Source organism: Simochromis diagramma, unplaced genomic scaffold (assembly GCF_900408965.1).
Source record: "Simochromis diagramma unplaced genomic scaffold, fSimDia1.1 OVJJ01000602.1, whole genome shotgun sequence".
NCBI classification, from domain to species: Eukaryota; Metazoa; Chordata; class Actinopteri; order Cichliformes; family Cichlidae; genus Simochromis; species Simochromis diagramma.
Window position 1 is genome coordinate 5,180,777 of NW_024387040.1, and position 21,089 is coordinate 5,201,865.

Sequence of the window (21,089 nt, forward strand, 5' to 3'; positions counted from 1 at the left end):
AGATATAGGGGGACATTATCTTTTTTTAGCGCGGTCAATCATTCAAATGATTGAAACATCGTAAAACATTTTAAAATAAATTTTAAAAAAGAGAAAGAAAAAAGAAATTACTTCTTATTTTTGGTCTTACTGGATTATGGTACAAATATTTCCCAGCATGCATACAATATCTCTCTTCTCCCTCTCTGTCATGTTGATAACGTAGAAACCAGCCTCTTTAGTTTTTCTTAATAAAAACACGCAGAAAAAATGATTGTACTTCCATTTTTTTAAATCTCCAACAATAACGAGAAAACAGTAGTTTCTCGCGTGTATATTTTAGGCTCTCAGCGTCATCCAATGGTCTTATACTTCCTCTATTTATAAGGCACATACGGACGTCTTGTACGCTAGTCTAGCCACAGAGTGAGCATGTAAAGCAGCCAGAAAATACGCATCAATGCCAAGGCACCAAAATATGATTGCGGGTGAGTAAGACTCTTTCAAATCCCTGTTTTGTGGCCTGAATTATTGCCACTGAAGTAGTGCAACTTTTAGCTTCACGTTTATCATTTAACAGTTAGGGTTCAAAAATTAAAAATGGCGTGTTATAAATAAATATTCAGATATAAAATATTGGGTTGACATCAAGATTTAAATTTTCAGTTTGAGGAACTTCAAGGCTCAGCAGCGACTGACAAGTGTTAAGGCTGACATTTGTAGTTCATATAAGGTGACGGTGATGATGATCTCAGGAAGAAAATAAATATCAGAACTAATAGGTGTGTGTCCCTATAAAAAAACACGCAAATTACACTTTGTGTGATTTTTATAGTTTAGAAGTGTTTAACATTTCTAGTTTAATATAATAAAAAAAACTCTACTGTGCCATTAATAAATTCACAGGAAACACTTAACACATCAGTTCATTTGTCCTCGTGACTGTGTTGCTTTGCGCTTTTTTTCAAATTTGCTTATTTGCTTATGCTGTATTTTCTTTAAAATTAAATAATCAATTCCTGTTTCACTTGTTATTTTCCAGTAAATTTCTAATAATTCGGGAAATGTGCATTTGTTTGAACTGAAGTTTTCATTTTCTGTATCTCCAGCTGTTCTGCTGCTGTGTGCTGTTGGGGCACTGTCTGATGATGGGAAGACCCCACCATGTGTGCCCAGTTATGAAGTAAGAGCTGCTTTAACTGGAAAATAATGGGGGAAAACAGCACAATTTAGTAGATGCTGCACAATTGCTGAACTGACACATAGTAACTGTAAATAATATATGCACAAACCATTAGAACTCCAATATGAAGTAATTGAACTAATGCACCCTTTTTTGTATAAACAAAAGAAAATATTCTTCAAACTTTGTGTAGCTGTATCTTATTTTCACTAATGACAGTGTCAGTGTTTTATGAGTATGCAAAAACACAAAAATGCAGAGCAACAAGATGATCTAAAACGTCACAGGGGGAAATGGTACTCCTGTTTCATTTCTTGAAATCTGTCACTTTGTCTCATTTCAGTAAAAACTCTGAGTCCAAATTTTATTCCATTATAAAAGTAAATGTACATTTTTTAACCAGTTCATAGTTTAATATTTTCACACATGTAGTTGTGTGAAAAATAAAGTATACCCGCTTTCGTTTCCAAGGTTTTACATGACAGGACAAATTAAAATAATCATCTGACCCTTAGCAGTGACATTATTTGTTTAACAAATACTGAGTCAAATTCAGAAGCTCTGTTTAAAAATATAAGTAGACCCCCAAGATTTAACAGCAATAGCTTTAATAATAGTTTTCTGTGTGAGGTCATCAGTCATTTTTATAGCCCAAATTATCACCCCTACACCACCATGCTTCACAATTGGTATGAGGTGTTGGTGCTGATATGGTGTGTTTAGTTTTTCATCATATGTGGTGCTGTGCATGACGGCCAAACGTCTCCACTTTGGTCTCAACTGCCCAGTGGACATTGTTCCAGAAGTCTTGGTTCAGATGTTCAGATTTGTTCAACTTTGCAAAGCTAAGCTGTGCTGCCATGTTCTTTTTAGAGAGACGAGGGTTTCTTCAGGCTTTTTCTAATTGTACCGTCGTGAACTTTAATAATTAAAATGTTAACTGAAGCCAATAGAGACTGACATGTAGCTCACAAGCTTCTTGCTGATTCTGAGGTTTGCACTGTCTGAATTTGGGGTGAATTTGCTGGGACGTCACTCCTGGCAAGATTGGCAACTGTGTTGACTGTTTTCCACTTGTAAATAGTCTTTCTCACTGTAGAGTGATGGATTTTAAATGGCCGAGTAACCCTTCCCAGATTGATTGGGAGCAACAATTCCTTCTCTGAGATGATTGTTGATGTTGTTACACTTTCACACCCCAATGCTCCAGACCAGAAAACCACTGAAACATTTGTTTTATTACAGGTGCTCATGATTAACAAAGATCAGCACTTGGCTGCTACTTACCCTCTTAAATCCTGTGGAAGTAATAAATAGTTACTTTGTTTTTTATACAATTCTTCTCCATTTTTGCTTTATTTTTCTTAAATAACTATATAGTCTAATAATTTATGTGTTTTTATTTTGTCTTAATATGTAAACATAAATAATGTTCATGCTTGGTTTGGTGATTAACAATCTCTCAGCTTTTATTACAACTTCAGACAATTAATTGCTAAATCAACCTTTTTATGTGTTTTTGTAAAGAATTTTTTTAACATCTTGCCATCAGTGATTATTTTATTGCTGCTTAATAAAGGAGGATTAAATGGTGGGTCTTGTTTTTCAGGCAGTATGTTTGCTACCAGCTGATTATCAGAATCGATCTGGTCCCATCACCAAAGTTTTGGCTGTGGGTAAGAAACTCATCATCTCCCTGGAGGGCCTCTCTGGATCTCCTGTCTGCCACTGGATCAGAGGAGAAGACCGAGTAATGACAGCGTAAGTGACTGTCTGTGTTTCTGTTTGGGTGCTTTTATCTTTTTACGTAATTAAACTGAGATGTTTCCTTTAACCTCAGCAGAAATGGGAGTCAGTCCATGGTCACATCACAGCTTTCTGAGACAGATTCAGGGGAGTACACTCTGACCTGTAAATCCAACAATGTCACCATGTTCTCCACGACTGTGATGCTTCATGTAATGAGTGAGTAACAGCTTCTCACCTTCTTTCTTCTACAATACTCACACAATCTCTGTTTGATCATAAATTAGTGATAATAAAAAATGAAGTTAACTGTTTTCTTTGTTGTTTAGAATGTCCAACAAAACCACAGCTGATGCTCGATGGTGTTGACGTGTCAGATACTTCCCCGCGTTTTAAATGCATCTCTGAGGGTTTCCCCAAACCCACAATCAAATGGTCTGGGTAAGATGTTGTCCTTTACATTTGTATGTAAACTTTAGAATAGCAGCACTTCTTAATGTCTGATTTTAGACTGAATCATTTAGAGAGATGCTTTATTTTGGTGGGTGGTTGGGATAAATAGGTATTAGACAAGCTTTGATAATAATGTTTGTCAAAGACACAGCGCTCTGAAAATATAATTTTACAGCACTAACATTTTTTTCTCTGTTTGAACAGTAACAAGGATGGACAACAGAGTTTAAAGGGAAGCGACAGAAAGACAGAGTGCACAATATCAAGCACTGAATATTATAATACAGGAATGATGTGCTGTGCAACCAATGCTGAAGGACAAGAGTGCTCCCAACTGTATGACTACGGTAACTGGATTTAAATTTAACTAATAACAAATTTAATACATCCATAATGAATTTATCCATAAATTATTACAGGAGTTAATTTCAGTAAAATTTGGTTCAAATACTTGAAAAAACAATGTTTACTCAGACATTAACTAACTGATCTCAGAGAAGCAAATGACAAATTCTGCCTGAAAAATATATTTTTGACTTGAGGCCCTGATGTGTGTTTCAGACTTACAGAGCAGTGTAATGAACAAAGATGTGGTATCTAATGTCACCCTGAGCGAAGGTCAGTCTCTGCTGCTTCGCTGCAGAGTAAAGGGATACAGTCTGAGATCACCTGTGTGGGAGAAAGGAGGAAAACAGCTCAATGCCAGGACACTGTCACGTAAACCAGAGGTGGAGGAGGAGGAGGAGGTACAGTAATGTCCTGTAATCAGTGAAAGTTTCCTTAAACTTTCTTGTTATGTTTGTCTAAAAACTGACCGACCTTTTTAATATTCCTCAGTCTGAGACACAAAGTACTTCACTGATAATCATCCTGCAAATGATCATTATTATGGGGTTTTTCTTCCAGATGTGCATTAAAAATGACTCACATTTCGGTGTTCAGATGGCCTACCTGTCCATCAGATCAGTGAGAGAGGAGCACAGCGGCACATACACCTGCACGAGTGCAAATAAAACCTCAAAGTCTGTTCATGTTCACGTCTCAGGTCAGTAGACTTCATTTCATGTCATTATTATTTGAAACTGTTCCCACTGAATAAATCTGGTTTATTCTTGTGTTTCCTCAGATGAAGGTTTCCTCTCTGCACAGCTGGATGAGACCAAGATCATATCAGCTCAGGAGGCATCCAGCACCTGCTTGCAGGCCACTGTTTCCTACCATCCTGTTCTCCAGTACTGTTCCTGGGAGACTCCTGACAAAAACGGGACTAAATGTGTCAGGGAGACATGGGTAACACAGCACAGGTACTTCAATGAAGCAATGAAGCAAACTGTCATCATGTAGAAGTGTAAAATTATCCATTCATTCACGTTTTTCATGATCAGTGTAATCATGTGATATGAGGATTGTAATGAACTGTTTCTCAGGACTGTGAAGCTTTGTGATCCACTCATATCAGGAGATTATAAGTTACACCTGGAGGCCGGAGGACAAAAGGAAACAAAGACCATATCAGTGTGTGTTGTAGGTGGGTTAATGTAACCTTTGTTACAGTTGTATTATTACTTAAATTTAATTATCATTTATATTTAAAATGTGAGATTGTTTGACATCATCTGATTTTTGTTCCAGATGAACCAAAGTTCAACTTCTTGTTTAATAAGGATGATGGTACCCTCAACCTTGAGACTGTCAGTCTGGTGCCAGCAAACTATACCTGGATGTTTTGCTCTAAGTCCAATGACAGGTATGATTACCTGCACAGCCGTTCAGCTCAGAGCATTTTAGCTCTGATTATTTAAACTCCTTTTACTTTCTTTCACAGCTGCAGTGAAATTGACTCATCCTGGGATGAGGTCCCAAATGCATTTCAAATAGATTCTGATGTTTCCTGCTATAAGCAGATCAAGAGCTTAGTGAGCAAAGACGTGTTAAAAGGAGACCAATTCAGGTTTTGTCTGACAAACTCAGTTGGCTCCTGGTGCAAAACCCATTACATGATCATCCCACCTACACCTCAGCCCTCTATTGGTAATAACAAGTCTAATGAATATATTTACTGAAAATATTTGATGGAAAAAAAAAATCTAAAAGTTGTCATGCTCACATTGTTTTGTTTTGTTTTTTAGGTAAGCCACCTGAGAAGAACTCCTTCCTGCTGACAGTATGTGTGGTTCTGGCTCTGGCTTTGACACTCGCCATCATGGTGCTCATGTATTTTGTCAAAAAGAAGGTAAATATAAATAAAGTGTATCAGCATACATATAAATGCAAACACACACAAAGACGTGACACCAAACCTTTTGTGTTTCCAGCAGAAACCTCAATATCAGCCTCAGCTTCAGATGATCCAGATGACTGGACCCAGTGATAATGATTACATCTACATCAACTTCAAGGACTTTGAGTATGACAGGAAATGGGAGTTTCCCAGGGAGAACCTTGAACTGGGTATGAAGTACACCAAGTTACAGGGTTAAATATATGCATCAACACATAAATGCAATGTAAAGTTTTACACTCAGTCAGTAAGAAGAAGTTTAAAAGAACATTTAAATATATGTAAAATTATTGATTTAGCTGCTAGCAGACCTCCGAAACCAAAGAACAAGAAGCCCTTCAAATGGTAGCAAGACGTACTTGAGGGCTTGCAAAAGACTGAAGCGGAAAAAGAGGAAAAAAGTTCTTCTACATAAATGTGTTATCTGTGAAATATTCAGACTTTCCTCTTTTCATTTTTTTATGAAGAGTTTTACCTTTCTGGGCCTCAAAGTGTTGTCTGAACTCAGCAATACACCACGTTTAAAGAGGAAATGTCTCTTTGCCGGAACTTCTAACCAGATAGATATGTGAAACATATGAAGGGGCCCCAACAGGACACCTCTAAGAGGCCACAACTCTTTGGTTTAATTTTGCAGAACAATCATTTGTCTTTAGTTTTTTTTTTTTAATGGCATAAGCTCGATCTAAAAACTAACTTAATGTGAACACTTTTTTCCCTCATATTTCATGACAACGTGTTGATAAACGTAGTCAATTTAATATACAAAACAGACTTTTGAGTGTTTTTCTGTCCTCCTCAGGTAAAGAACTGGGCTCTGGAGCTTTTGGCATGGTGGTCCAGGCTACAGCTTATGGCATCAAAAAGCCAGGAGTCTCGCAGAAGGTGGCCGTTAAGATGCTGAAAGGTTGGTATTTGTTTCATGAGAAATGCAGAGCGTTAAAAGGGTTTTACCTAAAAGTGCTAATCTTGTACTTTACTCTGCAGAAAAACACCAGACTATGGAGAAGGAGGCTTTGATGTCAGAGCTCAAGATGCTAACTCACATCGGACACCATGCCAACATTGTCAACCTGCTCGGTGCATGCACAGACTCTGGTGCGTTGAACGCAGCAGATCATGCACATGCACAATAGTCATCAAACTTGGGCTCTTTCAGATGAGACCTACTGCCCTGGTTTCTGATTATTTGATGATGTATATTAATGTCAAACAGAGGTTTTAAAATAACCTAATTTCCCCTGATCTAGGACCAATATACCTGATTTTCCAGTACTGCTGTCATGGAGACCTGCTGAATTACTTAAAAAACAACTGTGAACGTTACCACAAGTCTGTCACCGACGCTTTTGACAAAGACCGTTTCAGAAGCCTCTACCACAACCTGCAGCTCAGGAAATGCCCCAGGTGAGACATGTTTCTGTATCAGTGCTGCCTTTTGTTTATTTGTTAAATTATTCTTTGCAAAGTTGGTTTGGCATTACAGTTGTGTTACATTTGTCTTTTCTCAGTGCGCTGGAAGCACCAGTAGATAATTACGTGCCTATGTACACCACTAACACAAGGGGGCAGGAGGACATCGCGCTCCTTACCATCAACTCTGACGACGTGGACAGCTGTGAAGGTGAGAAACGTGATATAAAGCCAGCAGAGCATACACGTTATCATGGTGAAAAAAACACGTTTAAAAAAAGGTGTATGTGTGAACAGAGGTTGACACACTACTGTGAAATTCAGAACACAATTTATCTGCAGACCCAGAGAGCTTTGAAACCTCAGACGAGCAGACGGAAGACCTGGAAGCCCTGACCTTTGATGACCTGCTGAGCTTTGCCTTCCAAGTGGCAAGAGGCATGGAGTTCCTCTCCTCCAAGAATGTAGGCGGCAAACACCAGACAAACATCTGTCACCCAGCCTCTCTGCAGAAACACATTTAGTCTTTTTTGTTCCTCTGTGTTGATGATTAATTTAGACCTATATTGGCAGACCAAACCTGAAACACCTGTGTTAGTTTCTTAGTTCTTTACATTTTGTCATAATATATCTATATTTAGGAGATTTGGAATTTTATAAACCGCACAGTTCAAGGGAAATTATTTAAATATAACTAAAATAAAATTGCATATCCAAATAAATACACAAAACATATGCTGATGACTGCTCCTTTTGTCTGCAGTGTATCCATCGGGACCTGGCAGCTCGAAATGTCTTAGTGACAAACGGCAGGCAGGTGAAAATCGGTGACTTTGGACTCGCCCGGGACATCGACAACGACTCCAACTACGTCGTGAGAGGAAACGTATGTTGGTTGATACTTTGGTCATTTTATATTATTCACTGACTCTTATGTTAATCACTGTGGGTGGGTGACTGAGCTCTGCTGTCTCACAGGTGCGTTTGCCAGTAAAGTGGATGGCTCCTGAGAGCATCTTTCAGGGAATGTACACCATGAAGAGTGATGTCTGGGCTTACGGCATTCTGCTCTGGGAGATCTTCTCACTTGGTAACTTTCACAAACATTAACTCATTGTGAGCAGCACATTCAAAAGATAAACAATCAGTTCTAACGTCTCAATGATGTTTGTCGCAGGTGTCACTCCATATCCGGGCATAAAGGTGGATCATATGTTCTATTCAATGATTGAGAGAGGATTTAAGATGGAGTGTCCATACTATGCCAACGAAACTGTGTAAGTCTCATCTTAAATGTTTCATAAATGTACTAGGTTGTTTTAAGAAAACTATTATTTTAGGATTCAAATAAAGACAGAATCACATTAATACATCAGTAAAAATCAAAAATAATACTCTATTTCTGTTCTGTTTTGAAACTTTAGCTATTCTGGACTTTTAAATATAATTTTTGATTTTATTAAGTCAGTAGTGTTGTGTATGTTCTTCTGCAGGTATGGGATGATGCATAAGTGTTGGGCCCTGGCTCCCGCTAACCGCCCCTCTTTCTCCAAGTTGGTGTCCTTCCTGTGTGACCTGCTCCTAGACCGAGAGGAGAACGTAGGCCTTAAAGAAAATCTCAATATTTGTGTTAAATTATACTCAAACATATATGTGAATGTAGCAGCGTAATCACTATCAGCATTCACCTTTTCAGCTCTACCAAAACACAATCAATCAGACTTGCAGCGACTACCAGAATGCGTCGACCATCGTTGACATGTCTGCCTTGACCAAAGCAAGCGAAGAAAAGAAAACCCAGGCCACCAATGACTACTGTCAAACCTGTGCCACTGAAGAAAAGAGAGCAGAAACATGTGACGGAGACACTGTGGCAGCTGAGAAGGAGCTTCTGAAACCATCCGATGCAGAGTGATCGTCTTTATACCTTTATTTTTATCCGTATATCCAACAGCTTGCATAACAATACTGATAAAATGGTACTAACCTAAGATTTTAGAGTAGAATGTACTTGCTTTATATTATATTCAAGGATAGCAAGCAGTTTTGTTTTTAAAGTTTTTTTTTATTTTGTGCAGTTTTTATTGTGCAGCTACAAAATACAATTAATTATGAAACTAAAATACTCAGAGGAATGTACTTTAGAGATGTAGCTATGGAAAAAAGATTTCTCCATTATGTTTATATGAAGACTCAGAAATTTATTACATGTTGCATATATTTTGTTATACATGGCAATGTAACGTCTATGTTTTTTTGAATGCATTTATACACCAGCAGAGAATGCAAGCATTATATTTTTTGTACACATTTATTTTTTTTCATAATAAACTTTCTTTATATATTTTACTGGAACTTTTACACTATATTACATTTTATCTACAACATTTTATCTTCCAGCATTACACCTGCAATAAAATGTACTTTAAATAAAGAAACTAATTTGGCCATGCCTGGTGTTTCCTCGGCTGTTTTATTCGAGTCTTGTCAAAGAAATAACAATCAGAATTTTTTTTCATAAGCATTTCACAGGAAAATACTTTTTATATATACAAATTGTATTTTTCTCTTTAATGGTTTTGTGTTATACTAGAGTACAACACATTCAGAGTGAAAACAAACTGTGCCTGACTTTACAAATTAAGATTTGTTGGAAAAACCACTGATCAGGTACTAAAATCTGATGTTCCTAAGCTGTGGTCTGTGTCCTCTTCCCCCAGGACTGTGAGGCCAAGCGCAGCTCCAGTGTCATCATTAAATATGTGATGAGCATGATCATCAGCCTTCTGACAGAATAGTGTTTTTCTTAACAACCTTGCCCTGATTGTAAACAAGACTGAGGAGCTGACTGTGGGTTTCAGGGTGAATAGGGAAGAGCATGCCCGTTTTTACATCAACTGAGCTCCAGTGGAGCAGGTCAGCGAGTTTAAGAGCCCCAGCTTTCTGAGGTCCTTGCACAGCAGCTCCATTCAAAGTATCCTGCTGTATCATCAGGTTTGGAAGCTGCACTGTAGAGGAATGCAACGCTCATCAGAGAGTTTACTTATTTATTTATTTGCTCTTTTGCCAGACATATGCACTTTTATTTTCGAATTTTACACATATCTAAAATATGGTATCTTATTTTGTGGAGCTCTGTAACAAAAGTTTTTTCAGACACTTTTTACTTTTTAAAATCTGTAATGTTACAATAAAGCTGAATGTGAATCCTCAAGCACAGCAGCTATAGACAGGAGTCCACTGCTCAAAGCACCACTACGTGGAAGACACAAACATGGAGGTTTGTGTTGCCACAGCGCCACCTTGGGGAATTTCAGGAAATCCAAAAGTTAACCAGGAGATGTAATTCCAAAAATATATACCACCTTATTCACTTTAAAGATGACAAGTCAGGATGAATTTCAGTTAAAGTTTAAAATATTTGTAAGTGTTTCATATAATGCTAAAGGTCGAAGCTGCTGCCTGTGATGACAGGGGATAAAGGCGAAGCGATACGGCTCACCAGGGCAGCAGATCCTGACAGACTCATCACAAAGGGAAGGATATGCTGGCTCAGCCCATCGCTCCTACGCAGCAAAACAAAGGAATAAATCAATCATAAAATCACAGTAGAACAAATGAATAATGACTCCTAGTCAAGATGAGCTTGGCCTAACAGACACTATAAAATTCAATAGAATTTGCAAAAGGATCAGATTCTTCTGATTACAAAACAAAGAAAACACATACAGGAACATCAGTCACACACATGGAAAACATCTGGGTTCACAAAAGAGAAGAAAAAAAAGAAAATAATTGTTAATAATTATATTATATTTTTTAAATTATTATATTATATTATATTATAAGCATATAAATCTCGGTGTATTTTACTGTATGTAGTAACCATTTGTGCATCGTATAATATTTTTGGCTTTTTAAACACTATTTTTCTTATTTATTGTGCTGTTGTAACCAGTGAGTTTCCACAGTGTGGGATTGAAGGAAATGTCTTTTTATTGAATGTTCTAACTTTAAATGTGTGGGTATCCCAAGTGTGCAAGCAGGTCTGAAGAGAAGCTCTTAGTGAAACCATCAACTCAGTATCAACAAACCATAAACCCATCACTCAAAATGAGCCTTGCCCCACATTAAAAGGCAAACCATAAAAGTGACTCTAGCATGAAGAGCGACTCATTCATTCAGTTTATTTTTAAATAAATAAATAAATAACTAGGCGAGCATAGACATTTTTAGCAAGCAGAAATATTTCCACTCTTGACTGTTGACAGGCTCTGGACAGGATTTCCATATTAACATTCACATAGATGCTCCCGACTGAACAGCTGAAATTTGATCAGTATTGCAACACGAAGCAAAACAATGTTACTTCCATTTAGGAGGGACAGCTACACACTCTGACACTATTTCCTGTCGTTGGACAGCCAGGACAGCCACTATGTGCTCAGTGTTGGAATATTTCTTGAATTACAAGAATTCAGTCAGGCAGCCTATGGGCAGGATCTGTGCATTTTCTTATGTTACCTCAGAAAGATCCTCCTGATTGAGGATTCCTATGGGAAGTGAAACAGTGTAGTGTTCATTTACGACAGAGAGGCACACTGGGATAATTTCCCATCTTTTGCAGATCATTTAATTTGGAAATGGCACAGTCAGTGTTACTCAGATGTGTACAATATGACCTTGAGTATGTTTTGTTTTGCTTTGTGGCCAGCTAGTTCTATCAGGATCTTTTAAGCTGATTAACTAGATTACATTTTTTTTTCTTTCAGACTCTGTCTTGTAATCAAACATTTATTTCTAAGATTAAGCTGTAAGTAATTACTTGTATTTTCCTTTGTGGTGTTCACTGTGAGTGTGTGAAGATGGAAATAAAGATGTAAAAGAATTCTGCGTGAAAGTTCACCTTTTCAGTGCTGCATCTTCAACTGGATGTGCTAACTACGTCTTAAATCATCTTGCTAAGGAGAGTGAGAGTGTGTCCTCCAGGCTCACAATTCATTATGAGAGACTTCTATGTTGATGACGTTGTCACAAGCATAGCAGATGTAGATGAAGCTGTTCAGCTTGCAAAAGAAGCCCAAAAGTTCTGTGCTGTGGGTTTACTGTGACTACGCAAAGTTGTGCATAGTCGTAGTGCTTGAGAGTAAAACCATCTGAGCGTGCAACTGAACCAAAGGCTCTTGATCTCATCTTTAATGATCCATCACTGTGAAGAGCCTTAAGAACCCACTTGGACATTGAATCAGACAGTTTCAGTTTCCATACCTTTCTGAAGGATCAACCAGAAACCCGACGTGGCATACTCTCCACAGCTGCCTCACTTCATGAATCATTAAGGCTCGTTGCTCCTTTCCTGCTAACTGGGAAGAGGGTGTTTCAAGAAATTGTAGGCATTTCACAGGCTGGGATGTCCCACTCATCAGTTAACCTCAACCAGTATGAAGATGCTGGAAGAGTGATCTGGCATTTGGAGAAAATCACATGCCTCACTGCTATGTATCAACTGACTTTGGAAAGATCAAATGGTTATGGCCAGTGTTAATATTTGAGACACGTGAATGAAAATGGATCTCTTAATTGTGATCTGGTCGTGTCAAAGTCCACTGGAGCTACATTCAAGGCTGTGACAATCCCCAGGTTAGAGCTGACTGTTGTGTCCATCGCAGCAAGCACTGCTCTAAAGGAAGAACGTGGAATTTCAGGGATTGATTAATATTTCTTTACAGACTCCAAGGTTGTACTAGGGTACAGCAACAACAAACCATGTTGTTTTCACATATTTGTATTGAATAGGATTCAGAAAACTCATCTCAATACAACTACTCAGCAAAGGTGATATGTCTCCACTAACAAGAATCCTGCAGACCTTGCTTCCGGAGGTTCAAGTGCAAGCAAGCTTCTCACATAAAACTGGTTTACTGGACCCAAGTTCCTATGGGAGAAAACAGTGCCTCCACCTGCAGAGGTAATCCCAGAAATCTCACTTGGGTGACCTGAAGTTAAAAAGGTTCAAACACTAAATGTGCAGACTGCACATTTCTGTCTCTCTCATCCAGATCAGATTAACTTCATTATGAATGTTCTCCATTCAAGCCATGTAGGAGGTGTGTGGGAGAGACAGATCAGAACAGGAAGGAATGTACTTCGGTCCAATCTTCCACCCTCACGTGAAAGATTGGATGATGACAGTGTCTATTGTGGACAGTCGTCTACTCACTGTGGATAGCCTAAATGATGCAGATGGTCCTGAACCACTTACTCCCAATCACATACCATGAAACCATGAAACACACTTAGTCTTACCACCTGGAATCCAACACCATCAGAGAGGACATTCAATTCAATTTTATTTATATTGCGCCAAATCACAACAACAGTCGCCTCAAGGTGCTTTATATTGGACAGTAGATCATACAATAATAGATACAGAGTAAAACCCAACAATCATATGGCCCCTCTATGAGCAAGCACTTTGGTGACAGTGGGAAGGAAAAACTCCCTTTTAAGAGGAAGAAACCTCCAGCAGAACCAGGCTCAGGGAGGGGCGGGGCCATCTGCTGCGACCGGTTGGGGTGAGAGAAGGAAAACAGGATAAAGACATCCTATGGAAGAGAGACAGAGATTGATAACAGATATGATTCAATGCAGAGAGGTCTATTAGCACATAGTGAGTGAGAAAGGTGACTGGAAAGGAAAAACTCAATGCATCATGGGAATCCCTTAGCAGCCTACGTCTATTGCAGCATAACTAAGGGAGGATTCAGGGTCACCTGATCCAGCCCTAACTACATGCTTTACCAAAAAGGAAAGTTTTAAGCCTAATCTTAAAAGTAGAGATAGTGTCTGTCTCCCAAATCCAAACTGGAAGCTGGTTCCACAGAAGAGGGGCCTGAAAACTGAAGGCTCACATGCATAGTTCTAAGAGGTGGTGTCACATTCAGTAGCAGAGCAATTCTGGCCCTGCTGGAGGAGAATATCTCTCTATTATTGCAACTAGACAATGCTGGCGTGTTTCTAGAAGTGATCTGAAAGCTGGTCATCAAAAGGGGAGATGATCTTTCACGGACTGAGTGGAGATTAGCCATAGTTGTAGAAACGGTGGCTGATTAAGATAGACTTGTGAGGAAAGTTAAGATTCGTCTTGTGGAACAGAAAATGAGAAAGGAGGGACAACATTCTGGCAAGCTGAAGACTGATCTTGCTCTTAGAGGCTGTTTAACGCAATGACTATAGTTTTTACTGTATGAAGACTTTATCTGCATAAATAATTCTATTTCCAGTGTGTAAAAAGCCTTGTGGTTAAAGGTCATTTTGTGTTTAAAATCATTAGTGTTATATTTCTCTTTTTTGTTAGAACACTTGTGATTTGGTGGGAGTGTAAATGACCTTTGAATGCTCAGACTTTGAGTAATACTTCACATATATTTGTTTTAAAAAAAAAAATATTGTGTTTACTATATGGTTAACATGATGTTTTTATATTCAAACATTTGGGAATTAAGTCTCCTGCCTGGCGTGTCTGGACACCATCATGGTGATTAACCTATTTAATCTCCTCGGGGTTAAATTCCCCTGTAGGTGGCGCTGTGGCAGCAACAAATTTTCCCTTCGGTATGCGAGAATGAAAATTTGGAGGCAGAGAAACATGACTGCAGGTAAGTCAGAGTATTTAAATGTTCCTCAGAATTGATGGTAATCACAGACTTGCAATCAAGATTTTCATAGTTGGTCGGAGCTAAATGTTGAGTTATGAAGCATTTTGTCAATAACACTCAGCTGTCCTTCAGAAATACAGTCTAAGAACCTGAGATAGGCCTATTGTGACGAACTGGTTTGTGTTCTTCATTCTTCATACAATGTCATGCAGTATATGATGCTTAAACATTAGAAATAATGTACAGTGGGGCAAAAAAGTATTTAGTCAGCCACCAATTGTGCAAGTTCCCCCACCTAAAATGATGACAGAGGTCAGTAATTTGCACCAGAGGTACACTTCAACTGTGAGAGACAGAATGTGTGAAAAAAAAAAAAAAAAAAAAAAAAAAATCCATGAATCCACATGGTAGGATTTGTAAAGAATTTATTCGTAAATCAGGGTGGAAAATAAGTATTTGGTCAATAACAAAAATACAACTCAATACTTTGTAACATAACCTTTGTTGGCAATAACAGAGGTCAAACGTTTACTATAGGTCTTTACCAGGTTTGCACACACAGTAGCTGGTATTTTGGCCCATTCCTCCATGCAGATCTTCTCGAGAGCAGTGATGTTTTGGGGCTGTCGCCGAGCAACACGGACTTTCAACTCCCGCCACAGATTTTCTATGGGGTTGAGGTCTGGAGACTCGCTAGGCCACTCCAGGACTTTCAAATGCTTCTTACGGAGCCACTCCTTTGTTGCCCGGGCGGTGTATTTTGGATCATTGTCATGTTGGAAGACCCAGCCTCGTTTCATCTTCAAAGTTCTCACTGATGGAAGGAGGTTTTGGCTCAAAATCTCACGATACATGGCCCCATTCATTCTGTCCTTAACACGGATCAGTCGTCCTGTCCCCTTGGCAGAAAAACAGCCCCATAGCATGATGTTTCCACCCCCATGCTTCACAGTAGGTATGGTGTTCTTGGGATGCAACTCAGTATTCTTCTTCCTTCAAACATGACGAGTTGAGTTTATACCAAAAAGTTCTACTTTGGTTTCATCTGACCACATGACATTCTCCCAATCCTCTGCTGTATCATCCATGTGCTCTCTGGCAAACTTCAGACGGGCCTGGACATGCACTGGCTTCAGCAGCGGAACACGTCTGGCACTGCGGGATTTGATTCCCTGCCGTTGTAGTGTGTTACTGATGGTGACCTTTGTTACTTTGGTCCCAGCTCTCTGCAGGTCATTCACCAGGTCCCCCCGTGTGGTTCTGGGATCTTTGCTCACCGTTCTCATGATCATTTTGACCCCACGGGATGAGATCTTGCGTGGAGCCCCAGATCGAGGGAGATTATCAGTGGTCTTGTATGTCTTCCGTTTTCTGATGATTGCTCCCACAGTTGATTTTTTCACACCAAGCTGCTTGCCTATTGTAGATTCACTCTTCCCAGTCTGGTGCAGGTCTACAATACTTTTCCTGGTGTCCTTCGAAAGCTCTTTGGTCTTGGCCATGGCGGAGTTTGGAGTCTGACTGTTTGAGGCTGTGGACAGGTGTCTTTTATACAGATGATGAGTTCAAACAGGTGCCATTCATACAGGTAACGAGTGGGGGACAGAAAAGCTTCGTACAGAAGACGTTACAGGTCTGTGAGAGCCAGAGATTTTCCTTGTTTGAGGTGACCAAATACTTATTTTCCACCCTAATTTACGTATAAATTCTTTACAAATCCTACCATGTGGATTCATGGATTTTTTTTTTTTTCACATTCTGTCTCTCACAGTTGAAGTGTACCTCTGGTGCAAATTACTGACCTCTGTCATCATTTTAAGTGGGGGAACTTGCACAATCGGTGGCTGACTAAATACTTTTTTGCCCCACTGTACAGAGCAGTGTAATGAACAAAGATGAGGTATCTACTGTCACTCTGAGTGAAGGTCAATGTCAGGTTAAGGCTGTGTGCAGGCAGGAGTGGAAGTAGAAGGAGGCAGAAAGTAACTCAAAATTCAGCTTTTATTGCTGGATGGCAAAAAGTAACAAAAAGTAGTGATGTGACGTTCTGTATCGAGGCTTCGAAGCTTGTGTCGAGTAATGGAGGGGGAGTTTCCGCGATGCGCGTATCGAGGCTTGCTTCATTTATGGGAGGAGCTGAAAATGATGACATCCGAAGCCTCGCTGCCCGGCTGTACCACGTGACTGGTTCATGAAGTGGTTCGAACTTTGCCGTGAGCTATGACAGAGATATAAACCCTCAGACTTCAATCAAAATGTGGGTGTTTGATGGAGAGTTGCGGTTAGTGAGAGTTTGTCAGGAGAGAATGGAGCCAGCTAAGAAGAGGAGGATGTCCTCCCCTGTGTGGGAAAATTTTGATCTTATTCCTCCCAACAAGGTATGTAAATTTCTACAGAAGATGTATTTTCATAATACTGATGGTGCAATACAATTTATGTTAAGCAGCTTTACTTTTGTACAAGGTGAAGTGTTTGCTATGTGCCAGGGAGCTGGGATATAACAACAACACCTCATCCATGCTTAGGCACTACAGAGCTTTGCATGAGAATAAGGGTAACACCGATTGTGGAGCAAGACCAGATGAGCCATCAAATGCCATGATAATATAGCATGCAGTAATGTTACTAAATGATATAACAATATTATACAACTGTAATAAGTTACGTGTGTGATATTTATATTTGTGCTTTGTCTTTATTGTCTTTCCTCAGGAGAACAATCTCAAATGAAGACCTGGTTAGCATGGTGATTGAGGACTCCCAGCCATTTAGCATTGTGGAGGACAAAGGATTCAAAAGATTTGTTAAATCATTAAATCCTAGCTATGTTCTCCCCACTGAAGGTTATAGAAGCAGTGAAAATTTATTTTTTACTGAATAAAATATGGGCAGGACTGACGCCTCAGTGTGTAGCTGTCCATACCTCAACGTTACAAAAGCACAACCACTGTCCACACCCCGTCCACACCTCACCTCACAGTAAATGATCATTTCCATTTTAAGCATTTCCAAATAATCATTTTCCATACTGCCAGTATAAATATACACAGTATACTGCATCACTACAATATACATGTTTTACACACTTCTTTTGTTGTTGACATTTACAGGCTGTGTGCAAAAGGCCACACTCTTCAAATTCATGCCAACTAATATTTTTACGTCCAGTAGGTGTTCTACTAGAGCAAATGAAGCTTCAAGAAGCTTTGCGCTGGGGTGAACCAATTGGATGGAAAGCTTCAGTGCTTCATGAAGCTTCATCTGCCCATCACTAACAAAACAAAAAAAAAATCCAAATAAACTTACATGACCAGGCAGACAGACCACACAGCATAAATGAGAGTAGATCACAACACAGACACAAAGAAACACAGGGCTCAAATACACAGAGGGAGCAATCAGGGAATGGGTAACAGGAGGGAAACACAGCTGGGGCAAATCAGGCCTAACGAGACAAGGGGAAGCAAAACCAGACACATTAACATCAGACATGGACTTTCAAAGTAAAACAGGAAACATAACACAGACTCACAGGCAGGCACTATAACAAAGGGAACAGAGACGTGGGACCAGGGCAGACACAGACACTGACTGGACGTGGGGATACAGCAGACAGGGGAGACAGAAACTATGGAACACAGACAGAAAACCAGAACACTAAAACTCTAACCAAACCCCACCCAGAGAACCTAAACTAAGAATAACCCTAAAACCCATAAAGCAAAGCTAGAATATAATGAAATAACAAAATCAAAGAACCAAAAACACAAAACACTGGGTCAACAACCCAGGGACCCTAACAGTACCCCCCCCTGCCCCCTTAAGGGCTGGCTTCCAGACAGCCCAAACCAGAACACCAAAAACAAAAAACATCTGACTCCGATATTTTGGAAACTTCTGTAACCATCAGATACACAGTGATCACCTATATAACATTTTATCCATACAACATGTCACTTGATAATTTAGAGTAAAATGGACAGTCTTTATATTTTATTTAAATATAGGAAGAGACTTATACTTATACTTATAGGTAGCATTGGAAAACGTAATAAGCCTATGTTTGAGACAACAGAACACAGCAAAATGTTTAAAAAACAAAGTTTTTATAGTTGTATAAGGTGTAGATCTACCCGCTCTAGATTTATTCGATGTATAACATTGTTACATGGAAAAAAACTTCTTCCTTAAGTAAAACTTTTTTAGACACGTCAAGATTTTTTTTTCTTGGGTTTTCTCAGTACATGTTAATGGATTTTTCTTTTACACTGGATTGTATTGTGACATGTTGCAGTGTTATACCTGAAGTACAATCAGTTTTATTCAATAAAGAAAAAAAAACCTGCTGTCCAGTGTACTGACCTGACCCCCGCAGTTTTGTGTATCCCCTAAATCTTTCTGAATATAGCGCCATTTTCAGTGCGTGTTTGTAGCCGTCGCTAGCTAACATGAAGACAACCAGATGATGGAAAAAAACAACCACAACAGACTTCAGTCGTTTTCCAGAGCTCTGGATGGCTTTCTCTTTCAGATACAAAGGTTCAACACTTTCACCAGCAGCACATCTTAACATGAACATTTAAGAGATTCCCCCTACACACTCTAGCTACAAATAAACATATGCAGTAAAATACAGCACACCCCACATACATCATAGACATTTGAGCAGTAAATGCTCTTCTTTGCGAGGATTTTGTGAATACTTTGGGTAACGTGGTGGAGAAATGTCCTGTTATAACAGCTGCTGTGTGGTCGATGCGTCCTATTGTAAGTTTAAATGCTCTGGAGGCTGTCATCAGTGACTTCATCCATGAGCTCCCAGAATCAAGTAATACAATGAATCTGCTGTGATGAGGTTTTACACATCTGTTTTAGGGGCTGCTGCAAGTGGACACTGATGTATACACACATTCATAAATATGACTGTTGTCTATACTTGCTGAGGTGACTAAACAACTAAGTCCAAAGCTTGAACCTACTCACAGATCCTCACTACTGTGTGTTGGGATCTTGGGAATTAATTCATCACAGTTACGGCTAATAGAGGGCATGACCTCTCGCTTTTTGATGCATTTCTGGCTTAAATCTTGAGGCCAAGTTACTGAGTGTGGCAGTAATGGCATTGGTCTGCTAGTCTGAGAAAGTGTACTAGTGAAGGTAGACTCGTAGCTTTCCCATGATTTGCTCAAGCTGTTCAGGTTGTGGTTTATATAGGCATGACTGGAGTCTTCTCTAACTGCATTTAGGCTTGGTACGCGTCTTGCAGATTCTTACTCTACCTCCATGTGTCATAGATGTTGGTCTTACTGTTTCTTCCCAGGTACACACTAGCTCAGTAAAGGTGAGGTCTAGTTCTGTTGATCACTGGTTTTGGTCTGTGAGTAAAGGCTGAAATATATGGAGGAAGCTCACATTTACAACGAGCACTTTCAAATTCAACAAAGAAAGGCCTTGGAGAGGTGCTTAATCAGCAATCTCTGTAATGTGCACAAACTAGGAGAGTCTTGTACTACCCTGCACACCCCTGTAGGAAATGGTGAGGGCAAGCAGTTCAATGGAACCCTTCCTAAACCATTCACTCTCTCCCAGTGCTGCTGAAAGAGGATTGGGTCTCCTCAGCAAATCTTTTTTTTAATAAAACCACATCCCGTCAAATCAGTTCGGTCCCAATAACCCATTTGTCATCACAGGGTTGCATCTCCACCTATCAGAGCTACAGTTTAAGCAACAGTAAACTAAGGCTGCTGTACAATCCAGTCCTTCTCTGAGTGCATCTACAGTGCAGGGAGGTTTGCCACTGCTTCTTCCCTCATTGGATCAACCCAGTTCCGGCAAGTTGGCTGTGCAGCAGACCGTGTCTTTTACTGCTGGTAAATATTCTCCAGGACCTGTAACTAATCCAGTCAGCCATTTTCATAGCCTACGTGCTTGCCTTCTCTTCTTCTTGAATCACAGTTGAGGTGATAGTACAAATGTGGGGGGTGGATATACACTATTTCCTGCTTCCCGGTCATTCTTGAATCCTCTGCAGGACTAGTCAGGGCAATGATCTATTACTTATCCATGCAGCTGCCCTAACAAAGAAGCCTCGTGTTGTTTTCTTCTTGTTGCTGGCAGCCAGGCCTGAGAGATTAAAGTGAATATTTTGAAAAGAAGAACAAAATGTAATATTACTTCTTTGACTTAGAGAAAAAAAAACTATTTGTATTGAAACTAATCTCTCCTTTCCTCACAAATAAAATCTGGGCCAAAGTGTATCATGTTATCTCTCCTGTAACATTTATCTCCAAAAAAAAAAAAAAGTCTGTACAACTAGATAAGTGTAAACCTTTTCATGAGCAATTCAGTTGAAGTCCAGCACACTATGTGCTCACTG

General features: G+C 39.4%; 1 protein-coding gene across 1 annotated transcript; it reads left to right on the forward strand.

The window, feature by feature from the left end:
- The first annotated feature begins 186 nt into the window (after positions 1 to 186).
- Positions 187 to 9,507, forward strand: flt3 (fms related receptor tyrosine kinase 3). Its single transcript, XM_040043840.1, has 24 exons — positions 187 to 467; positions 1,089 to 1,162; positions 2,772 to 2,923; positions 3,003 to 3,127; positions 3,238 to 3,349; positions 3,566 to 3,708; positions 3,923 to 4,107; positions 4,268 to 4,406; positions 4,488 to 4,665; positions 4,789 to 4,889; positions 4,994 to 5,108; positions 5,187 to 5,392; positions 5,491 to 5,594; positions 5,677 to 5,812; positions 6,445 to 6,549; positions 6,630 to 6,740; positions 6,893 to 7,049; positions 7,154 to 7,266; positions 7,380 to 7,519; positions 7,819 to 7,941; positions 8,034 to 8,145; positions 8,233 to 8,332; positions 8,549 to 8,654; positions 8,752 to 9,507. Exons 1-24 carry the CDS (start codon positions 440 to 442, stop codon positions 8,968 to 8,970), a joined length of 3,084 nt encoding a protein of 1,027 aa, XP_039899774.1. The 5' UTR covers positions 187 to 439; the 3' UTR covers positions 8,971 to 9,507.
- Positions 9,508 to 21,089: the final 11,582 nt, after the last annotated feature.

What these genes read in the sequence shown, in the direction of transcription:
- flt3 (XM_040043840.1), top strand. Translation starts at nt 440, where the DNA reads ATGCCAAGGCACCAAAATATGATTGCGG. An exon ending in GAAGACCGAGTAATGACAGC is followed by an intron (nt 2,924 to 3,002) that starts GTAAGTGACTGT and finishes CTTTAACCTCAG; the next exon opens with CAGAAATGGGAGTCAGTCCA. An exon ending in CAGGGAGAACCTTGAACTGG is followed by an intron (nt 5,813 to 6,444) that starts GTATGAAGTACA and finishes TGTCCTCCTCAG; the next exon opens with GTAAAGAACTGGGCTCTGGA.